At 43.1% G+C, this 24,449-nt stretch overlaps 1 protein-coding gene across 1 annotated transcript in view; it reads right to left on the reverse strand.

Moving 5' to 3' along the window:
* Positions 1 to 315: 315 nt before the first annotated feature.
* The window catches only part of LOC126260336 (putative gustatory receptor 28b), a 45,814-nt gene continuing 21,680 nt past the window's right edge, over positions 316 to 24,449 (reverse strand). The window contains exons 2-3 of the mRNA XM_049957661.1: positions 9,653 to 9,829; positions 316 to 663 (exon numbers count right to left, since the gene is read on the reverse strand). Of these exons, the coding sequence (XP_049813618.1) occupies positions 316 to 663; positions 9,653 to 9,829 (525 nt within the window). The remainder of the gene's footprint in view (positions 664 to 9,652; positions 9,830 to 24,449) is intronic.

A 24,449-nucleotide genomic window follows, 5' to 3' on the forward strand; every position in this document is an offset into this window, starting at 1 on the left:
TCAGTCAATCCCACACAGTATCCTGGAGCCACTGTGTGATACATGTGGTTTCTGTTTCCAACTATGAAATTCACTTATAAGTACAAGTGTGCTTAAGCGCACTCTTGCAATGCCATAATTCTCATACATTGTTAGAAATATTCAGAGTGTTTCTGCATCTGTTAATCTGATATATAGGTTGTGAGTTAAGCTCTATGGAGCTGTAATGGAAATCTTTGGTTAGTACATTTCTGGTGTTTTGTGGAAGGAGTGTAGTCATGCATATATTGTGCGGCTAGGTTATCAATACTTTTGTTTAGTCTACATGCTAAACACCTAGTGAGTAGCACTGAACTGTAAGTAAATGACAAGATAAGTAGTGACAGCCCCAACCATGGAGAGCACTATCGTCAGATCGATTGTGAAGAAACCCCATGCTGTGAAGCACAGGCGCTGGTGCATCACCTGCTGCGAGAACAGCTGCAGCTGTTCACGCAGCTGTGCGTCGCTGGTGCCGACGTCTGTGATTGGCAGCAGTGCCTTGTGTACGAGTCGAGGAATTTGGCGAGTCTCGGCAGCTGCAGCGCTGGACACCCCTGTCACGGCCAACACACAAATGACGTGAAGCAGCGCCCAGCAGCTGCTTATCAGAATCAGGAGATCCGCATGGCCATGAGATATCACCTAAAGGGAAAAAATTAAGCGTCAGACATTGAAACTACTACGTTTATAAGCTGTACCACATGCCAAATATCCATTAGTATTATTTTACACATTTTGGGTATTATGTATGTTAATTATTATGTAAATATTTTGGCTTTATATTTGTTACTGCTTCACGTGGTGTCTGTGTAAGGAGGGTGTGAAAACGATATTCACAAGCGACTGGTTACAATGTGTGGAGAGTGTACACTGTCACGAAATGTGCTCTTGCAACACGAAAACACTCGTCCTCATATTAGTAGAAAATCACGGTTGCCGCCGCTGAAATACGGTTCCAGCTGCCCTCGCGCACTGTGGGCCCTTTTGATCACCAGGCTCCCATGTAACCTCCTCGCTGACCTTATTTCTCAGACTTCCAGGAACTGCAGCTAACAGTCAAGTGGTGGGTGCGACAGACACCAGAAAATTAGTTCGAGAAGAGCCTACAAAAATTACAGGGGCCGAGTGAGCAGAAAATGGTGGGTGTGGAAGTATCTGAAATCCTATTGCAGCGATGACAGTAGTAGTTTTCCGACGCGCATAGGGATAAATGGTTCAAATGGCTCTGAGCACTATGGGACTCAACTGCTGAGGTCATTAGTCCCCTAGAACTTAGAACTAGTTAAACCTAACTAACCTAAGGACATCACAAACATCCATGCCCGAGGCAGGATTCGAACCTGCGACCGTAGCGGTCTTGCGGTTCCGGACTGCAGCGCCTTTAACCGCACGGCCACTTCGGCCGGCGCATAGGGATAAGATTTGCTGTGTTTCAGGAGGTCTTTTGTGACGGTGCACGCGCTGAGCACCCGAAGAAGTATCACGTGTCAATATCTGGAGTGTTTATACCCTCCTTCTGGGGGAAACCATGCCGTCCAGCGCTGTCGTTGATGATCACACTTCATGTTGTTCGCTCATGCAATGTCAGCAGTAGCAAAAATGAGCTGTCCTATGTAGGGATTACACTTCTAGCGATTTACCTGCCACCTGCGGTTAAGCCTCAGTACTACACAGTTGCAGATGCTATGATAAGTCATATGGCGTACCGTGAATCATGGGAAAAAGCAATAGTGTAAATCAATATGGAATGCCCCTTGTAATTATCTTATTACTAATGAAATCTGTTTTACCACTCATCATTTACCCGTATTCCGTGTGTACCATTTCCCTCTCATGATGTCACCGAAGGGAAACTCAGAGGAAACGCAGGATGAGGAAGAAGAAGAATTAAACATCTATACGACATGAAAGATGGAAGGAGAATCAACAGACTGAAGGAAGAAGCTGAAGACAGGGAACAGTGGAATCAGAAATTCTCCGTACGAAGACATGGACCTGCCACTAGGCAGAATACTACATAATAATAATATAAAAATACCGTTTCCCTAACATAGAACCATACTTCCAAATGTCATACGTCTACGTAATGGAAGTGGTGTAAAACTAATGACTCTCCTATTTTCCTATGCTGTGGTGTGTATTCACATGTTACTCAGTGTATCTGAGTAGAATATTTATGTCACTCTTGGTAACTTACAATATTAAGTTTAAGTGATTTTGTAATTCCGAAGTAGGGGCTTGCATGTGTTTTCCACATCACCTTGGCCGTACCAATCCACCTAGCTTGCGCTCCTGCCTCACCGCACTACGATGGGAAGTACTCACTAATCTGCAGCTGGGTATTCTTGTTTCCATTTGTGCTACTACAGGCAACATTACCGAGGCCTTTCTTACATGTAACCTGCTTTACTCACCTTGCTATGCTACTTCATAATGGGTGGGCGCTCATACCTCTGTGATACTGAAATAACATTTGTGTACATCTTCTCTTGCCGGAATTTCACAGAACACAACGCAGGCGGTCGCTCCGGTAAATCCTCTCACAGGCTAAACTCTTGACAGATGGATACAGTATTACTGAGAAGTTAGATTTCAGTTGGGGAGAACCTCCCATCACTCAGACTAATTTCAATTGCACTACTATAGTCTCGCAATACGCATCAGCCAGACAAATCATGCAGATGTCAGACCTCTTCAGCATCACAATCAAAATTGTCTCGTAACGAACTTAAACATTAAACGAAACCTAAAAGCTGTCTCATGTGAACTATATACGATAGTCTTATAACAATCACTCAACAAACAAACCAAAGTTGATATCAAACCTCTTCAGCATCAGGAGCAAAACTGTGTTGCAATGAATCGCAGTGGTATTAGGTAACCAAGCTGATTCTTAAGATAGCTTTGGACGACTTTTATTGTTTTCATTTTTTCATAGATTGGTGTACATACTTATTTCTAATAGTTCTTCACATGGTCACTCCAGTCTTCCTCAGAGGATGGCTAATACTTGTGTAGGGATACCCTACACCAGCTTTAATTCCTTTTCAGAGCAATAATACACGCTGGACATTAAGTCCCAATCCCTCTCCAAGAAAAAATGGATGCATTTTTTTATCATCAGTTTTCTGACTGGTTTGTTGCGCCTCCCTAACCGCTTCATCTCAGAGTAGCACTTGCAATTATTTTCTGGTTGTATTCCGATCTCTGGCTTCCTCTACAGTTTTTGTCCTCTACAGCTCACTCTAGTATCAAGGAAGTCATTCACTCATATCTTGACTGATGTCCTATCATCCTGTCCCTTCTCTGTATCAGTGTTTTCCACGTATTCCTTTCCTCTCCAATTCTGCACAGAACCTCCTCATTCCTCACCTTATCAGTCCACCTAATTTTCAACATTCACCTGTAGCACCACATCTCAAATGCTTCGATTCTCTTCTGTTTTAGTTTTCCCACAGCCCATGTTTCACTGCCATACAATGCTGTACTCCAGACGTACATTCTCAGAATTTTCTTCCTCAAATTAAAGCTGATATTTGATATTAGTAGATTTCTCTTGGCCATGAATGCCTTTTTTGCCCTTGGTAGTCTGCTTTTGATGTCCTCCTTGTTCGGTCCGTGGTTGGTTATTTTACTGCCTACGTAGCAGAATTCCTTAACTTCATCTACTTCGTGATCATCGATACTGATGTTAAGTTTCTCGCTGTTTTCATTTCTAATACTTCTCATTACATTCGTCTTTCTTTGATTTAATCTCAATCCATCCTCTGTATCTATCTATCTACATCCATACTACACACGCCACCTGACGGTGTGTGGCGGAGGGTACCTTGAGTACCTCTATCGGTTCTCGCTTCTATTCCAGTCTCGTATTGTTCGTGGAAAGAAGGATTGTCGGTATTTCTCTGCGTGGGATCTAATCTCTCCGATTTTATCCTCATGGTCTCTTCGCGAGATATACATAGGTGGGAGCAACATACTGCTTGACTCCTCGGTGAAGAAATTTTCTCGAAACTTCAATAAAAGCCCGTACCGAGCTACTGAGCGGCTCTCCTGCATTCAACCGTACACATAAGACCTTTCCGTTCAGCAGATCATGTTCAAATGGTTCAAATGGCTCTGAGCACTATGGGACTTAACTTCTGAGGTCATCAGTCCCCTAGAACTTAGAACTACTTAAACCTAACTAAGCTAAGGACATCACACACACATGCCCTAGGCAGGATTAGAACCTGCGACCGTAGCGGTCTCGCGGTTCCAGACTGTAGCACCTAGATACGTTCGGTCACCTAGGCCGCCGCAGATCATGTAATTCTTTTTCACTTTCACTCAGAACAGCAATGTCATCCGCAAATCGTATCATTGAAATCTTTTCACCTTGAATTTTATTTCCTCTCTTGAACCTTTATTTTATTTCCATCATTGCTTCTTCGATGTACAGATTGAACAGCAGGGGCTAAAGGCTGCAGCCTTGTCTTACCCCTTTTTTAATACGAACACTTCGTTCTTGGTCGTCCGCGTTATTAATTTCTCTAGTCTGTTGTACATATTGTACATGACCTTTCGCTCCCTATACGTTACCCTAACTTATCTCAGAATTTTGAACATCTTGCACCATTTTACACCGTCGAACGCTTTTTCCAGGTCGACAAAACCTGTGAACTATCTTGTTTCCATTATTAACCACAGCGCCAGAATTGCCTCTCTCGTGCCTTTACCTTTTCTCAAGCCAAACTGATCGTCATCTATTGTGTCCTCAATCTTCTTTCCCTTTCTTCTGTATATTATTCTTGTCAGCAACTTGGATGCATGAGCTGTTAAGCTGTTTGCGCGGTAATTCTCAGCTCTTGCTGTCTTTGGAATTGGGTGCTTGATGCTTCTCCGAAAGTCAAATGGTATGTCGCCAGAGTCATACATTCTACACGCCAACGTTAATAGTCGTTTTGTTGCCACCTATCCCAATGATTTTAGAAATTCTGATGGGATGTTATCTATCCGTACTTCTTTATTTGATCTTAAGTCTCCCAAACCTCTGTTAAATTCTGATTCTAGTACTGGATCCCCTATCTCTTCTAAACCGTCTTCTATTTCTTCTGCCATCACATCTGACAAATGTATTCTTTGCACCTATCCGCTCTCTCCTCTGCGTTGAAGAGTGGAATTCCCTTTGCCTTCTTGTTACCACCCTTGCTTTTAATTCCACCGAATGTTGTTCTAACTTTCCTATGTACTGAGTCAGTCCTTCTGACAATCATCAATTTTTCTATTTCTTGACATTTTTCATGCAGCCGTTTCGTCTGACCTTCCCTGTACTTCCTAATTATTTCATTCCTCGACGTCTTGTATTTGTGTATTCCTGAATTTCGCGGAACGTTTTTGTACTTCCTCCTTTCATCGATCAGCTGAAGTTTTATTTCTGTTACCCACGATTTCTGCGCAGATACCGTCTCTGTACCTATGTGTGCTTTCCAACTTCTGTGATTGCCCTTTTTAGAAATGTCCATCGTTCTTCAACTGTACTGCCTACTGAGCTATTCGTTAGTGCTGTATCTATAGCCTTAGACAACTTCTACCACATCTCGTAATTCCTCAGTACTTCCGTATCTCACTTCTTTGTGCATTGATTCTTCCTGAATAATCTCTCAAACTTCAGCCTACTCTTCATAACTACTACATGGTGATCTATGTCGGCTCCTGGGTACACCTTAAGTCCAGTATCTGACTTCGGAATCTCTGTCTGCCCATGTTGTAATCTAACTGAAATATTCCCTTATCACCAAGCCGTTTCCAAGTATATCTCTTCCTCTTGTGATTTTTGAACAGAGTATTCGCTGTTACCAGCTGGAACTTGTTACAGAACTCAATTACACTTTCTCTTCTCTCATTCCTTTTCCCTAGCCCATATTCTTATTCCCTTGTAACCTTTTCTTCTACTCCTTCCCCTACAACCGCATTCCAGTCTCCCATGAATATTAGATTTTCATATCCCTTTACATACTGTAATACCCGTCCAATATCCTCATACACTTTCTCTATCTCTTCATCTTCAGCTTGCTACGTCGGTATGTATACTAGAACTCTCGTTGTCGGTGTTGCTTTGCTGTCGATTCTGATAAGAACAACCCTAAGGCTGAACTGTTCACAGTAACATACTCTCTGCCTTACCTTCCTATTCATAACGAATCCTATTCCCATTATATCATTTTCTGGTGCTGTTGATATTACCCTGTACTCATCTGACCAGACGTCCTTGTATTCTTTCCACTTCAGTGGACCCCTACAATATCTAGATAGAGCCTTTGCATTTCTCTTTTCAGATTTTATAGTTTCTGTACCACGTTGAAGCTTCTGACTTTCCACGTCCCGACTCGAAGAACTTTATCCTTCTGTTGATTTTTCAATCTTTTCTCGTGGTAAACTCCCCCTTGGCAGTCCCCTCCCGGATAAACGAAAGGGGGACTATTCCGGAATCTGTAGCCAATGGAGAGATCATCATGACACTTCTTCAATTACAGGCCACACGTCCTGTGGGTACACGTTAGGTGTATTTAATGCAGTGGTTTCCATTGCCGTCTGCCTCCTAATGCCGTTGATCATTGCTGATTCTTCCACCTTTAGGGGCAGTTTCCCACCCCAAGGACAAGAGAGTGCCCTGAACCTCTGTCCGCCCTTATGCCCTCTTTGACAAGGCCGTTTTCAGAATGGGGGGGGGGTGACTTCTTATGCCGGAAGTATTCGGCCGACAATGCTGATCATTAATCAAAATTTAAGCAGCGGTGGGATTCGAAACCGGGACCGAAGATATTTTGATTATGAATCAAAGACACTACCCCTAGATATATATAATTCATAGTTGTAATCCATTTCTGTGATGATGTGGATCTATTGTTTAAATTCGGATAATCAAGCTGAACACTTATCGATTTCAGAACATCTGGTAATTGTTGCACCTTTTATGTTAACTGGAGATGAGTTCATTCGAAAATTTCACGTACCAGCACGAAGAAAAGCAAAGGTCTGGTAGCTTAACAACAAGTTCCAAAGGACTTTAAGTTTTTCTGATAAATCACGCTCCGGCAGACCTTCCGTTCCACAATATTCTCTTGAGCAAACCGAAGAAACCGTGGAAAGAACTGAAGTATAATAAACGAGTTATAGGTGCCAAAATCAACGATTTGGAAGTGTTACACATTACGCTAGAGAGGAAACCATACCAAATTCAGGTGCTTCTCAAATTAGAGCATGCCGGCCGGTGTGGCCGTGCGGTTCTAGGCGCTTCAGTCTGGAACCGCGTGACCGCTACGGTCGCAGGTTAGAATCCTGCTTCGGGCATGGATGTGTGTGATGTTCTTAGGTTAGTTAGGTTTAATTAGTTCCAAGTTCTAGGCGACTGATGACCTCAGCAGTTAAGTCGCATAGTGCTCAGAGCCATTTGAACCATTTTTGAAATTAGAGCATGACTTTCACAAAGCTGAACAACTTGCGTGTTACAGCTCAATATGTTTTTGTAGGTCGTCTCTGCTACGGAACCCTTAACGCGCAATATTACCCAAAGTTGTTGGTTGATGGGCTTATTTTGGGAGGGGACCAAACAGCGAGGTCATCGGTCTCATCGGATTATGGAAGGATGGGGAAGAATGTCGGCCGTGGCTTTTCGAAGCAACCATCCCAGCACTTGTCTGAAGCGATTTAGGGAAATCACAGGAAAAGTAAATTAGGATGGGCGGACACGGCTTCGAACCGTCCTTCTTCCGAGAGAGGTTCCAGAGTGCTAATCACAACGCCACCTCGCTCGATCAAGTTGAGCGTATTGCGCATTAAAGTGTCGGCTGTTGCATTTTACTGCTTTAAAATGCCATTGTGGTGCACGGTCGTGAAAGGCATGACAGGAGAACATCATTACTCTCTTTAATACTGCCGAACTTTCAGCCTCCTTTCAGCAATTACCAGACAAAACCTGTTGACATACCCAGTATCTCCCCACACCATGATTCAGGAGTCGGAGCGCCACAGGTCTCAAGAATCGCCGATTACTGTTACGTTTCACCGTCTGCAGCCACAATGGTGACTATCTCATGGTCAAAAGTAGAAGTGAGACACATCTCTGAACACTACAGATATCCACTCAGTGTTCGAGATGATTTTCTCTACACTATGCAGTTCTCTGTTGTCTGTGTCATGGTGTTAGTAGTTAACGATCTAACCTGAGTTTCCATTAATATGTTCCCGAAAGTTCACGTGACAACCTGTCAGTTAAATCTGCGCCTGTTACGTGCCTTAATGACATAGTCTATCGAACCATCTTACACTCACATCGTGGTGTAATCTTCGTGGGAGAACCCATGCCTATAGTTTTTTTTTTTTTTCACTCTGTTGTCAAGAGTCCTCGTCGGTACTCGTTCCGTGGTAGTTGCCCTACAGACCTGCGTTATCTGTCGGCACTTTATTCCCACGCACCTGATGCCAGTGATTCGATCTTGATGGGCCCTGAGACCGAGCGGTTCTAGGCGCTTCAGTCCGGAACCGCGCTGTTGCTACGGTCACAGGTTCGAGTCCTGCCTCAGGCATGGATGTGTGTGATGTCCATAGGTTGGTTAGGTTTAAGTAGTTCTAAGTTCTATGGGGCTGATGACCTCAGACGTTAAGTCCTATAGTGCTTAGAGATATTTGATCCAATTTTTTGATTCGACCTTCTACAGCCCAAAAGGCGGCAATAAGCTGGTTTTGGACGCCCTATGGGCATGCTGGGTTTACGATCACAAACTAATAAGTTCTGTTAAAGATGGAAAAACCAAACAGCCATCATGCACTCGCGCTATTTTTCATCTGTAGGAATCGCTTTTACCTATGTTGAAACTACTGTCAATAATTTCACAGAAGGATGAAAAATCAATGAATATAACCCACAGATATGGAGACACTGAAGAATCAGTTTATTAGTGATCCGACAAGGAGTTTACGGTGCAGCTTTTTTCGTCACTGTATTTATTTGAATACCCTATCTTTATAGTTGTATCAATAATATCATTTACATTGTAACACTAAATAAAGGAATTGATCTTCGGTATTCACATTAAGGAACAAACGCTACCTTCCCTAATTTTCAGATAACTTTTACATATATTTTTCTAATTCATTATGATCTTCCGACATTATCTGCAAATCTCTTGTCTTTATGCAAATGGTGAAACAAATATTTGTTTATGAGTTTATGCTAACGTATCCTGTCTGTAAAAACTGCATAGATTGCAAACCTTCCTAGCACACTGTAGTCGAACGTCCTCGTACCTCATGTTACATACTGTAATTGCCCCAATGAAATCAGTATTTAATAACTGAGCCTGCTTGGTTAGGCTTTAGCGAAGAAGAATGTGACGAACAAGGAAAAGTCGCATTTTAGATACATCACCGCCTACGAAGACGGTAATCAGTGTCGAGCTTAGCGCAAATAGAACGAGACAACAATGAAAAAGTGTCTTTGACGTTCTCTTAAAAAAAAATAACTATTTGTAAAGGACAGAAAATCCTGCTAACCTGGTAATAGAACGAGACAGCAAAGAAAAAGTGTTATTTGACGTCCTCGTTAAAAAACCAAAAGCAGTATTTGTTAAGGACAGCAAAGCCTGCTTACTTGGTAACGCAGTTTGACGGCCAGCATGAGGTTCAGCGCCGAGATGAAGTGTACGAAGTTGGCGGCGAGGCTTCCTAGGAGGGGCAGCCCGTAAGCCTGGTCCACGAGGGCAGCGGCGTCCAGCAGCGCGTCGTGAGCTTCCCGCAGCGACCGCACCGCTCTCGCGTCGCCACTGTGCTGAACATACAGAGCTCTAGCTGCCACAGTAGCTGATAATACAGTTCTAAGGCCGCGCTTACAATCGTTCGTCACACTTGGATGTTTCTATCTATTGTCTCCTACTTTCTCTAAAATCAAACATCGTTTGTAATTACCGCGACACCGTCAGAACTAGAGTGACCTCTATATCAATGAACAAAACATTCAGAAATGGAAGTTACATTGACCAGATCGCTGTTAGTAAATATCCTGATTGCAGATTTCAACAGAGTTATATCGTCATCTTCAGACCATCGGATATGTAAATTATAAAGCCCCTACGTGCAGCGCATTGCCGTATGGTCCTTGGAAACCTGTGATTTTACCTCCATGTTGTCAGTGGTCACATTGCACTGGGATTTACAATGCACATACCTGATGATCTGAATATGGCAATGTAACTATGCTGAAACTAGTAATCAGGATATTTTCAGCTGCGATCTGGGCAATGTAACTTCTATTTCGGAAGCTTTTTTACATCAGACACCTATTGTGGTTGTGGTCTTCAGTCCAGAGACTGGTTTCATGCAGCTCTCCATGCTACTCTATCCTGTGCAAGCTTCTTCATCTCCCAGTACCTACTGCAGCCTACATCCTTCTGAATCTGCTTGGTGCATTCATCTCTTGGTCTCCCTTTACGATTTTTACCCTCCACGCTGCCCTCCAATGCTAAATTTGTGATCCCTTCATGCCTCAGAATTTGTCCTACCAACCGGTCCCATCTTCTTGTCAAGTTGTGCCACAAACTTCTCTTCTCCCCAACTCTATTCAATACCTCCTCATTAGTTAAGTGATCTACTCATCTAATCTACAGCATTCTTCTGTAGCACCACATTTCGAAAGCTTCTATTCTCTTCTTGTCCAAAATATTTATCGTCCATGTTTCACTTCCATACAAGGCTACACTCCATACAAATACTTTCAGAAACGACTTCCTGACACTTCAATATATACTCGATGTTAACAAATTTCTCTTCTTCAGAAACGCTTTCCTTCCCATTGCCAGTCTACATTTTATATCCTCTCTACTTCGACCATCATCTGTTAATTTGCTCCCCAAATAGCAAAACTCATTTACTACTTTAAGTGTCTCATTTACTAATGTAATTCCCTCAGCATCACCCGATTTAATTCGACTACACTCCATTATCTTCGTTTTACTTTGGCTGATATTCATCTTACATCCTCCTTTCAACACACTGTCCATTCCGTTCAGCTGCTCTTCCAGGTCCTTTGCTGTCTCTGGCAGAATTACAGTGTCATCGGCGAACCTCAATGTTTTTATTTCTTCTCCATGAATTTTAATTCCTAATCTGGTTTTTTCTTTTGTTTCCCTTACTATTTGCTCAATATACAGATTGAATAAGATCGGAGATAGTCTACAACCTATCTCACTCCCTTCCCAACCACTGCTTCCCTTTCATGCCCCTCGACTCTTATAACTGCCATCTGGTTTCTGTACAAATTGTAAATAGCCTTTCGTTCCCTGTATTTTACCCTTGCCAACTTCAAAATTTGAAAGAGACTATTCCAGTAAACATTGTCAAAAGGTTTCTATAAGTCTACAAATGCTAGAAACGTAGGTTTGCCTTTCCTTAAACTGTTTTCTAAGATAAGTCGTAGGGTCAGTATTTCCTCACGTGTTCCAACATTTTTACGGAGTCCTAACTGATCTTCTCCGAGGTCGGCTTCTACCAGTCATTCCATTCGTCTGTAAAGAATTCGTGTTAGTATTTTGAAGCTGTGGCTTATTAAACTGATAGTACGGTAATTTTCATATCTGTCAAGAGGATTGTCTTCGGGATTGGAATTATTATATTATTCTTGACGTCTGAGGGTATTTCGCCTGTCTCATACACCTTGCTCACCAGATGGTAGAGTTTTGTCAGGGATGGCTCTTCCAAGGCTATCAGTAGTTCTAATAAGATCTTGTCTACTCCTTGGGTCTGGTTTCGACTTAGGTCTTTTAGTGGCCTGTCAAATTCTCCACGCAGTATCATATCTCCCATTTCATCTTCATCTACATCCTCTTCCATTTCCATAATATTGTCCTCAAGGAGATCACCCTTGTATAGACCCTCTATATAATCCTTCCACATTTCTGCTTTCCCTTCTTTGCTTAGAACTGGGTTTCCATCTGAGCTCATGAGATTCATGCAAGTGGTTCTCTTTTCTCCAAAGCTCTATTTAGTTTTCCTGTAGGCGGTATCTATCTTACCCCTAGAGATATATGCCTCTATGTCCTTACGTTTGTGCTCTGGCCCCCCCTCCCCCCACCCCAGCTCAGCAATTTTGCACTTCCTGTCCACCTAATTTTTCAGACGTTTGTATTCCTTTTTGCCTTCTACATTTACTGCATTTTTATATTTTCTCCTTTCATTAATTAAATTCAGTATCTCTTCTGTTACCCAAGGATTTCTATTAGAACTCGTCTTTTTACCTACTTGATCCTACCGCTGCCTTCACTGTTTCATCTCTCGAAGCTACCCATTCTTCCTCTAATGTATTCCTTTCCACCATTCTTGTCAATCGTTCCCTAATGCTCTTCCTGAAACTCTCTACAACCTCTGGTTCTGTCAGTTTATCCAGGTCCCATCTCCTTAAATTTCCACCTTTATGTAGTTTCTTCAGTTTTAATCTACAGTTCATAACCAAAAGATTGTGGTCAGAGTCCACATCTGCCCCTGGAAATGTCTCACATTTTAAAACCTAGGTCCTAAATCTCTGTCTTACCATTATACAATCTATCTGAAACCTTTTAGTATCTCCAGGCTTCTTCCATGTATATAACCTTCTTTCATGATTCTTGAACCAAGTGTTAGCTATGACCAAGTTATGCTCTGGGCAAAATTCCTCCAGGCGGCTTCCTCTTTCATTCCTTGCCCCCATTCCAAATTCACCTGCTACGTTTCCTTCTCTACCTTTTCCTTCTATCGAATTCCAGCCACCCATGACTATTACATTTTCGTCTCCCTTCACTATCTGAATAATTTCTTTTATCTCATGATACATTTCATCAATCTCTTCGTCATCTGCGGAGCTAGTTGGCATATAAACTTGTACCACTGTGGTAGACGTGGGATTCGTATCTATCTTGGCCACAATAATGCGTTCACTATCCTGTTCGTAGTAGCTTACCCGCATTCCTATTCTTTTATTCATTAATAAACCTACTCCTTTATTACCCATACTTGATTTTGTTTTTATAACCCTGTATTCACCTCACCAGAAGTCTCGTTCCTCCTGCCACCGAACTTCACTAATTCCCACTGTATCTAACTTTAACCTATCTGTTTCCCTTTTTAAATTTCCTAACCTACCAGCCCCATTAAGGGATCTGACATTCCACACTCCGACCCGTAGAACGCCAGTTTTCTTTCTCCTGATAACAACGTTCTCCTGAGTAGTCTCCGCACGGAGATCCTAATGGGGGACTATTTTACCTCTGGTATATTTTACCCAAGAGGACGCCATCTTCGTTTAACTATACACTAAAGCTGCATACCCTCGGGGAAATATTACGGCTCTAGTCTCCCCTTGCTTTCAGCCGTTCGCAGTACCAACACAGCAACGTTGTTTTGGTTAGTGTTACAACACCAGATCAGTCAATCATCCAGACTGTTGCCCCTGCAACTACTGAAATGGATGCTGCCCCTCTTCTGGAACCACACGTTTGTCTTGCCTTTCAACAGATACCCCTCCGTTGTGGTTGCCCCTTTATTAGTAATTAACTAAAACGATCACATACTTGCAATCTCAGTGGCAGGTTGCTTATCTGATGCCTTCCAGGGGAAACAAAATTGTGGTTTTCAGTACTTCATATGACAATTAACCTAAATTAAGAATTATAAATTCAGTCATAAACTACTCATTAATAGATATTAGATTATGTTCAAGGTTTAACACCGTGCAACATGTATTAGAGTAATAAACTGTGTATCTTTTTTGGAGCAGCGTAAACGACAATGCACACATTACCCGGAACCAGATAATCAGATCAGTAAGCGACTTCCAACAACTTTAATGAAATAGTTCGAAACTTTTGGAAACGTTTTCTCGCTGATATCCCCAACTAAATAATAAAAGGGAAGAAGTTTACAGTTTATTACATTTCCGATATTCATACAGTAAAAATTCAGGATCAGGAATTACTTTATAATTTATAGCTTCCTCACTACTAATTGTATTCACAACACATTTTGCGGATACTATCCACAAATAAAAATCAAGGAACCTGCACAATTATATCAATGTATGAGGTATAGCTCACGAGATATGGTGTAAACACACATATGTGTGCAACATAAGCTTTTCTTAAAATGAGGCACTACTTATCCATAACATACTCATCCACTCTTTGATAATGAGTTCACTTAGCGATTTCCAGTTAATATTAAACATGATCTTTTATACGTTGGAATCCTACCCTGTTAAGAGTAGCGAGTGACGAGATACCGAATGTCGGTAGATAAGCAAAATGAAATTCAGGCTGCATAAAAAAGAATCACTCGGTTTGGCACATCTGCCAGTTTTAAAGTAGTAAACATATAGCCGCTTGGAGTAGCAGCGCGGTTAGAGGCGCAATGCAACTGACTGCGGTGCCCCTCCGGCAGGAGGTTAGAGTCCTCCCTCGGGCATGGCTGTGTGTGTTGTTCTTAGCATAGGTTAGTTTAAGTAGTGTGTAAGTCCAGGGACCGATGACCTCTGAAGTTTAATCCCTTAAGACGTAACACTGATTGTTGAATAAACATAAACAATTAATTTTTTTTATATATGCGAAGGCAGTAACTTGTTCTCGAATGAACAGTTATTGTTGATGACCGTGCAGCTTTTCCCTGGAATAAATGATGACTGACTGACAACCTCAGTTACTCGAATCCGGGATCTCCTGCTTACATGGCAGACGCATCTGAGCCACCGAGGACGCAGATGAATGGCGCGACTGCAGGGACTTACCCCAGCACGCTTCCCGTGAGACTCACTGGCTGGGTAGCGTTTAACAATATATACGAAGGCAGTAACTTGTTCTCGAAAGAATAGTTACTGTTGATGACCGTGCAGCTTTTCCCTGTAATAAATGATGACTGACTGAGAACCTCAGTTACCGACAGGTGTTGTTGATATACCTCGATGTGGAGAGCTGAAAATGTGTGCCCCGACCGGGACTCGAATCCGGGATCTCCTGCTTACATGGCAGACGCTCTATCCATCTGAGCCACCGAGGACACAGATGAACAGCGCGACTGCAGGGACTTATCCCTTGCACGCTTCCCGTGAGACTCACTGGCTGGGTAGCGTTTAACAATATATACGAAGGCAGTAACTTGTTCTCGAAAGAACAGTTACTGTTGATGACCGTGCAGCTTTTCCCTGGAATAAATGATGACTGACTGACAACCTCAGTTACCGACAGGTGTTGTTGATATACCTCGATGTGGACAGCTGAAAATGTGCGCTTCGACCGGGACTCGAATCCGTGATCTCCTGCTTACATGGCAGACGCTCTATCCATCTGAGTCACCGAGGACACAGATGAACAGCGCGACTGCGGGGACTTATCCCTTGCACGCTTCCCGTGAGACTCACCTTCCCAAATGTCCCCAATTCTACATATGTATTGTACCTTATAGACTTTTGCCTACCCACTCATTACTCGCGCACGCTTTGGCGATTCCCGTAAGAGTTTGGGCAACCTGTGCGCATTCGCACAGACGGAGGCAACTGGCTGGGTAGCCTTTAACTATATATACGAAGGCAGTAACTTGTTCTCGAAAGAACAGTTACTGTTGATGACCGTGCAGCTTTTCCCTGGAATAAATGATGACTGACTGACAACCTCAGTTACCGACAGGTGTTGTTGATATACCTCGATGTGGACAGCTGAAAATGTGCGCTTCGACCGGGACTCGAATCCGTGATCTCCTGCTTACATGGCAGACGCTCTATCCATCTGAGTCACCGAGGACACAGATGAACAGCGCGACTGCGGGGACTTATCCCTTGCACGCTTCCCGTGAGACTCACCTTCCCAAATGTCCCCAATTCTACATATGTATTGTAACTTATAGACTTTTGCCCACCCACTCATTACTCGCGCACGCTTTGGCGATTCCCGTAAGAGTTTGGGCAACCTGTGCGCATTCGCACAGACAGAGGTAACTGGCTGGGTAGCCTTTAACTATATATACGAAGGCAGTAACTTGTTCTCGAAAGAACAGTTACTGTTGATGACCGTGCAGCTTTTCCCTGGAATAAATGGTTGTAGAATTGGGGACAGTTGGGAATGTGAGTTTCACGGGAAGCGTGTAAGGGACACGTCCCTGCAGTCGCGCTATTCATCTGTGACCTCGGTGGCTCAGAGGTATAGAGCGTCCGCCGTGTAAGCAGGAGATCCCGGGTTCAAGTCCCGGTCGGGGCACACATTTTCAGCTGTCCACATTGAGGTATATCAACAACACCTGTCGGAAGCTGAGGTTGTCAGTCAGTCATAATTTAATTATTTTTTTTTATGTACGGGAAACTCAAAAAGTTTTTAGTACCTCTTCAAAGGTGTTTAATATGCCCCCCCCCCCCCCTTGAGATGCTCGGCATATATCAAATAATGATAGGGAAGAAGTGTTCAAACTGTTCTCACAATGCAGCGAGCATGTCATGAGTTCCAACTTTCACAGCTGCTATTATGTGATGTCTCAGTTCATGCATTGTTGAAGTTAATGGAGGACCACAAACAGTGTGTTTTATAAACCTCCACAAGAAATAATCATATTCAGTCATGTCCGGTGACCTTGGAGGCCAGTGATGTAAGGCTGAATCATATAGTCCAGTGAGAGTGATCTATCATTCAATAATCCTTTGATTTAAAGATTGCCGCACTTCCAGATTCCACTGTGGCGGTGACCTATCCTGTTGTTAAATGAGGTCATTCGTATCAGTCTCCAACTGTCGAAAAAGGAAGTTCTCGAGTATATCGAGATATGTGCTTCCTGCAACACTGTTGCCGACAGAGAAAAACTTTTTTCAGTGAAACTGCGCAAATCACATTAAATTTTGGAAAGTTCCTTTCATGTTGTACAATTTCACGTGGTTGTGTCGTAACCCTAATTTCCACTTTATGAAGGTTCACTTGTCCATATAAATGAAATGTTGCCTCGTCACTAAACACTAAGCGAGGAAGAAAACTGTAATCCTCCACCTTCCTGAGAACGAAATTACAGAACTCCGCAGGTTGTTGTTTATCACCCTCATGAAGAGCTTGCAGTAGAATAATTTTTTATGGTCCCATGTGTAAAAGTCGACGCAACACAGCTCCCTCTGGAACCACGAATGTTATTTCCTAATGCCCCCACACATGTGTTATCAACCTCCCCCTCATTCATGGCAGTGTTCTCCATATTTGCTTCTCGATGATTCTGCGGATAACTTTTCCGTACACCTCATTTTCAAACTCTTCTGTAGCACCAAATCTCACAATCTTCCATTATCTTTTGTTCCAGTTTTCCTAACGTTCATTACTCAATAGCATGCGCTGCTGTGCTCCAAACCTTCATCCACAGATATTTCTACTCAAATTAAGACTGATACATGATACCAGTAGACCCATTTGGGACGGGAGATACCACTTTGCCTGTGGTAGTTAGCTAGCTATTAATTTCTTGTTGCTTGGTCGTCGCTGTCTTATTTTACGTCCATTGTAGCAGATACCTTAATTCGACTACTTTGTGGTCACCAATATTGGTGTTACGTTTCCCGGTAATGTCGTTTCTGCCACTGCACGTTAATGTAAGGGAATATAGTTATACTGGGTGTTTGGAAATTCACGTTACAAACTTCTAGGTGTTGTCGAGGCGAGTAACCCCATAATGTTTGGACAGGAATCCATGTCCGGAAACGTCTTTCATCGACGGAGCAGGGCGTCAAAGGTATAGCTGCCGGCATCTGTAAATGTATGTGTATACAGGACGATTCCGTTATATTACTCTAAAAGGCTGACGGAGAAGGATAAATGTATCAATCTGAGGTGAGGATCTCACTACCGGAAACAAACGGGTCGAAACTTATTAGCGAAACCTGTTCTGACACCTCTGATTGTGGAATACATGTACTGGTACTGTTGTTACTATGATTGTAGAATAAGCAGCTTTCAGAGGTGGCAGAATATACCAAAACATGAAATAATGTCTAGTAAGCATGTGCTCTAAAATGCGTTCCTTAAGAACCATGACTACTTGTTAAATAGAGGAGATGTGTTTTGCACTTGCGAATATGAACAAGTGCCCATAGCTCCCAGGTTACGCACTTCAGATCCCAAGGTTACTAGACATTTTTCCTTCTTTTGGTCTATACTACCACTTATGAAAGTTGTACACACTAAATTCTTAGCTTTACCTGTAGCAGTACATATACTCCACTGTATATGTTTTAGCCTATATCTTTCGACTCGTTCCCTTCTAGCAGAGGGACACATACCTCATAGTGATACATTTAACCTTCTCCCTCATCGTACAAAGGTATTAACGTCATCACCGGATCACGCTGTATATACATACATTTACAGGTGCCGGTGCATGTAACTTTGACACCCTTTAGCGTCACTGGATGAGGTTTCCAGACACTGTTTCCTATTCAGAATATTATGCAGTCACTCCCCTCTACACGCCCTAAAACTTGTATCGGGAATTTCTGAATACCCTGTTGAAGAACTTCGAGCACAACAAAGACACCGTCCTGTCTGAAATCACAGACACAGCCCGTGCTCATTGGTCATTGAACTGCGTGATCAGCGGAGGGCCGGCCGTTGGTGGCCGAGCGGTTCTAGGCGCGACCGCTACGGTCGCAGGTTCGAATCCTGCCCCGGGCATGGATGTGTGTGATGTCCTTAGGTTAGTTAGGTTTAAGTAGTTCTAAGTTCTAGGGGACTGATGACCTGAGATGTTAAGTCCCATTGTGCTCAGAGCCATTTGAACCATCAGCGGAGGCATCCGCTGTATGCCAATGGCTACTGACGGTTACGGTATCCACCCATTCGTCGACCCCCTACCTGATCGTTCGGCGTGACATACAATCACGGACATTACCGCGGAGCAGCAAAGCACAGCAGCATTTGAACTGGTACGAACGGGCTCTTCATCGTTCGAAAAGCTTGGGCAACAAAAATACGCCAAAATTTCATCAGTGGCAGCCCTGGAGTCTTCGATGTAAGAACTTCTCTGTAGATATTGCGATAAGTAATAGCTCAGTAAGAAGTTCAGATAAAGAGGAATGGGCATCTCTAAAAACGGCAGTCATAGAAGATGGGAAGAAAACGGTCGGTACAAAGAACGTAACTGGAAGGAACCAATGGATAACACAAGAAATACTTCAGTTCATCGATGAAAGAAGGAAATACAAAAACGTTCAAGGACATTCAGGAATACAGAAATACAAGTCAAATAGGAAAGAAATAAATAGGATGTGCAGAGAACCCAAAGCGAAATGGGTGCTTGAAAAATGTGAAGAAATCAAAATCGAAATAATTGTCGGAAGGATTGACTCAGCATATAGGAAAAACAAAACAACCATCGCTGAAATTTAAGAAAAAGGAAAGGCATTTAACCATAAGACTGCAATGGGAATCCTACTGTTAAATGCAAAAGAGAGATCGGATTTAATGGAAGAATACATTGGTCTCTATGAAGGGGAGGACTTATCTAATGTAGAAAGATAAACAGGGGTCGATACAGGAGAGATAGGGGATCCATTAGTAAAATCTGAATTTAAAGGAGCTTTGGAAGACATAAGATCGAATAAGGCAGAAGGGATAGGCAACATACCACAAAAATTTCTAAAATCATAGGGAGAAATAGCTACAAAACGACTTTCAACGTTGTTGTGTAAAATGTATGAGTTGGGCGATATACCATCTTACTTTCGGAATAATATAATCGACATAATTTCGAATACTACAAGAGCCAACAGGAGCGAGAATTATCGCACAATCATCTTAACACGTCATTCATCCAAGTTGTTGGCAAGATTAATATAAGGAAGAATGAGAACGAAAATTCAGGACGTTTTAGATGATGAGCAGTTTCACTTTAGGGAAGGTAAAGGTTCCAGAGAGGCAGTTTTGATATTGCGGTTGATAATGGAACAAAGGCTGAAGAAAAATCAAGACTCTTTCATAAGTTTTTGCCGACCTGGAAAAAGCGTTGGACAGCGTAAAATGGTCAACATGTTCGAAGGTCTCAGGAGAACAGATCAAAGCTATAGGGAAGGGTAACATACACTATGTACTAAGAGGGAACAACAAGCGTGGGAGACGAAGAACGAAGTCCTCGGATTTAAAAGGGTGTAAGGCAGGAATATAGTCTGTCGCCCCTAACGTTCAATCTGTACACAAAAAAAAAATACAGAAATAAAAGAATGGTTCAGGAGTGGAATTAATACTCAAGGTGAACGGATATCAATGATAAGATTCGCTGATGACATTGCTGTCCTCAGCAGAAGTGAACAACAGTTACAGGATCTGTTGAGTGGAATGAACAGTCTAATGAGTACAGAATATGGTCCGAGAGCAAATCGAAGAAAGAGGAAACTGATGAGAAGTAGTAGAAATGAGAACAGCGAGAAACGTAACGTGAGGATAGGTTATCACAAAGTAGATGGCGTTAAGGGATTCTGCTAAAAATAATGTTCACATGTGTGTGAATTCCTAAGCTACCAAACTGCTGCGTCATCGGTCCCTAGACTTACATACTACTGAAACTAAATTGTGGTAAGAACAACACACACACATCCATGGCCGAGGGAGGGCTCGAACCTCCGGCGGGAGGGGCCGCGCAGTTCGTGAGATGGCACCTGAAACCGCGTCGCCACTCAGCGCGGCGAATTCTGCTACCTAGGCGGCAAAATATGCCATGACGGTAAGAGCAAGGAGATCATCAGAAGCAGGCCAGCACTGGTAAAAAGGCCACTCCTGTCCAAGAGAAGTCATCTAGTTTCAAAAAAAGGCCTTAATTTGAGGAAAAATTACTGAGAACGTACGTTTGGAGAACAGAATTGTACGCTGGTGAAACATGGATTGCGGGAAAACCAGAAAAGAAGAGAATCGAAGCATTTGGGATGTAATGTTACAGAAGAATGTTGAAAATTAGTTGCACTGATGAGGTAAGGAATGTGGAGATTCTCCGGAGTATCAGCAAGGAAACGGATACATGGAAAACAGTATTAAGAAGAAGTGGCAGGCTGGTAGGACATCTCTTAAGATATCAGGAAATAACTTTCATGGTGCTGGAGAGGGCTGTACAAACTATAGAGGAAAACAGAGATTGGAATACGCCGAGCAAGTTATTGAGAACGTTGTTGGCAATTGTTACCTTGAGAAGAAGAGGATGGTACAGGAAAGAACTTCATGGCGGGCTGCATCAAACCATTCAGAAGACAAAAAACACAACATAATATTACGTGGTTTTATGGTATTACTGCCGTAAAGTACAGGGCATTATTTGAGTATATGTGGGATGAAACTCAGCTTGATATAGGAAAATGTTTCTAGTCTCTTCTTGTTGGTTACTACACGTATTTGTTGTATATGATAAGAGAATAAGAGAGATACGAATCACAGCATGTAATAGGAGACCTTCTTGGTCCTCGTTCCTTCACCATGATGTGATGTTGGGTGGGAGTGAAGGTGAGATGAAGCGAAGAGTGTGAAAATGATAAAATAGAGAGACATTGGGTAGCCAGGAGCTAGTGTGGTTAAAAAATAAACGTTAATACATTTAAAGGATCAAATGCGACCATGAGTGAAGTCTGAGGGTAAATTGTAAAGAGTTGTAGGTAAATTCGTGCCTATTTTACAGAAAAAGTTTCTACGGGAATTCGAGGGATGAGTTTCTCTTAGAAGAGAGGAGTTTTTAGGGAATACAACTGTAGCAGAATTTCAACAGAAGCCGTCACTGGGCATAGAATTGCATGATCAACGCACGCTAAAGCCTCCATGTCGTCAGACGGACACCTGTTGAAATCTGAATCAGTCTTACTACAGTCCCACCTACCGCTGGTTAACGTTAGACCAGATGGACAACGAAACTTAGTCCGGTGTGCAATAGCGACAGCCTTGGATTCTTCTCCGTATCTGTCCTGTTGCCTTGACTACTCTCACAGTACCATGAACAGGGGACCATTGCTCGACTACCCAGACCATTGGACGGAACACTCCACTGCCATCTCGGATCTGCCCGCCTCTTGAATCTGGCCAGTGGTTCAGGGTTAGATCCCTGACAACACCTTAGTTTGCCATAATGCCTGTCGACACCAGTATTGACCTCACGCTGCAGAGAACCATGCGCTGGTTTGTGGTGATACTTTGCCTATAATCTCTGACCTAAATTTAGATGTAGTCATCCATAAACCATTAACCTGTCAGTTGACTAAAAAATATGCTGAGCAATCAACAAACGTTGTTGCCCGAGAGTCAGGCAAAAAATTAATATTAAATAGGGAAGTAATTAGAATTAGGGTCTCTAGACAGGAAATACGTTAATTGTACCATTTATATTCACAGATAAGATACCTTTAGAATATTGAAGCACATATGATATACTACAGACAAAGTGATCAGCCAGAACATGTCGACCACCAACCAACTATCGACATAAACCCGCCCAGGTGATATCAGCTCACCTGACGACGAGTGGTTGCTAGTTAGACCCAAGCACGGTGCATGTAGCATCAGCGTGCTTGCCGTCCGTATGTAGAATGTGGAAGGCCAAGATCGACCTGAGTCTGGCCGAGGGCACATTGTGACATCCTGGAGGCTAAGTGCGAGCTTATCGGAAAGTGCACGATTTGCCAGGTTGTCAACAGATCTGTGGTGATAGTCTTCAACATGTGACGAAACCAAGGTGAAACTACGTCCAAACGTGGCGCGGTTGGGTGGCCGCCCCTCATTACAGATGTCAGACGTCTTAGGCTGGGTAGATTATTAATACAGGCTAGTCGGCTAACTGTGGCGAAATTAACATCACACTTTAATGCTGGGCCGCGCGGGATTAGCCGAGCGGTCTTAGGCGTTGCAGTCATGGACTGTGCGGCTGGTCCCGGCGGAGGTTCGAGTTCTCCCTAGGGCATGGGTGTGTGTGTGTGTGTGTGTTTGTCCTTAGAATGATTTAGGTTAAGTAGTGTGTAAGCTTAGGGACGGATGACCTCAGCAGTTAAGTCCCATAAGATTTCACACACATCTGAACATTTTTTAATGCTGGACAGAGTACAGGTGTGTCTGAACATTTGGTGCAACGAACACTCCTAACGATGGGCCTCCGCAGCCGACGACCCATGCATGTGCCAATGTTAACATCACAACATCGGCCACTACGACTGGAACGGGCATTTGACCGTCGGCACTGACTGTTGGCGCAGTGACAGAGAACTGGATGGTCTGATGAATCGCAGTATCTTCTTCATCATGCCTATGGGAGGGCGCGAATGTTTCGTCCTGCACGGGAACACCTCTAATGATGGCTGGTTCGATTGTGCTCTTGGAAACATTTACGTGGGCTCCCATGGATCCAGTGGAGCTCTTGCAAGGCAACGTAATGACCAAGAAGTCTAATACACTGGCGGTAGACCACGTACACCCCTTCATGATGGTCGTATTTCCCGACAGTAGTGGAATTTTTCAGCAAGATACTGCCAGGAGCATGAGGGAGTGGTTCGAGAAACACAGTGTCGCGTACCAATTGCTCTGATGGCCCCTAACTCGCCAGATCAGAAACCTGCCGAACACATCTACGATGTAATTGAATGGGGCGTGAGAGCTCATCGCTCACCCTCCCGGAATTTACGGGAATTAGGTGACTAGCGTGTGCAGATGTGGGGCCATCTCCGTCCAGCAAACTACCATGGCCTCATTGCTTCCAAGCGACAATGAATCGCCACTGTTATGCGTGCAAAAGATGGACATACCGCCTATTACGTAGATGGTGATAATGTACTGGCTGACCAGTTTATATTTGTCTGCATGATTCACAATTTACGTGTTTCATGTTTCACGCCGGCCGCGGTGGTCTCGCGGTTCTAGGCGCGCAGTCCGGAACCGTGCGACCGCTACGGTCGCAGGTTCGAATCCTGCCTCGGGCATGGATGTGTGTGATGTCCTTAGGTTAGTTAGGTTTAAGTAGTTCTAAGTTCTAGGGGACTTATGACCACAGCAGTTGAGTCCCATAGTGCTCAGAGCCATTTGAACCATGTTTCACGTTTCTTAAATGACCACAAATTTTCAGCAGCTCCTAGGCATCATTTGATTGATTGGAGCTGCAAAATGCAAGCAACAACAGTACCAAATTGATTTATTTGAGCATAGGTTTAGCTCAATGGGAAATTGGTGTAATTTAGGAACTGTAACTATGTGTTAACACAATCAGCTATAACAGGAATCTTTATACCGTTACTTATGAAGAAGCAAAATAAAATCTTTCTCGAACAAAGAGCCTTAACGGCAGCCGTGCATTCTTGATTTCTTTTAATTAATAATTTACATCTCCACCTTAGGGTGAAATGTTGCGTTGTGGGGGATATATATCAGCAGCCGCGATGACCCTTCTCATAGTTTTATCGAGAT

Source organism: Schistocerca nitens, chromosome 5 (genome assembly GCF_023898315.1).
Source record: "Schistocerca nitens isolate TAMUIC-IGC-003100 chromosome 5, iqSchNite1.1, whole genome shotgun sequence".
In the NCBI taxonomy this organism is placed as follows: Eukaryota; Metazoa; Arthropoda; class Insecta; order Orthoptera; family Acrididae; genus Schistocerca; species Schistocerca nitens.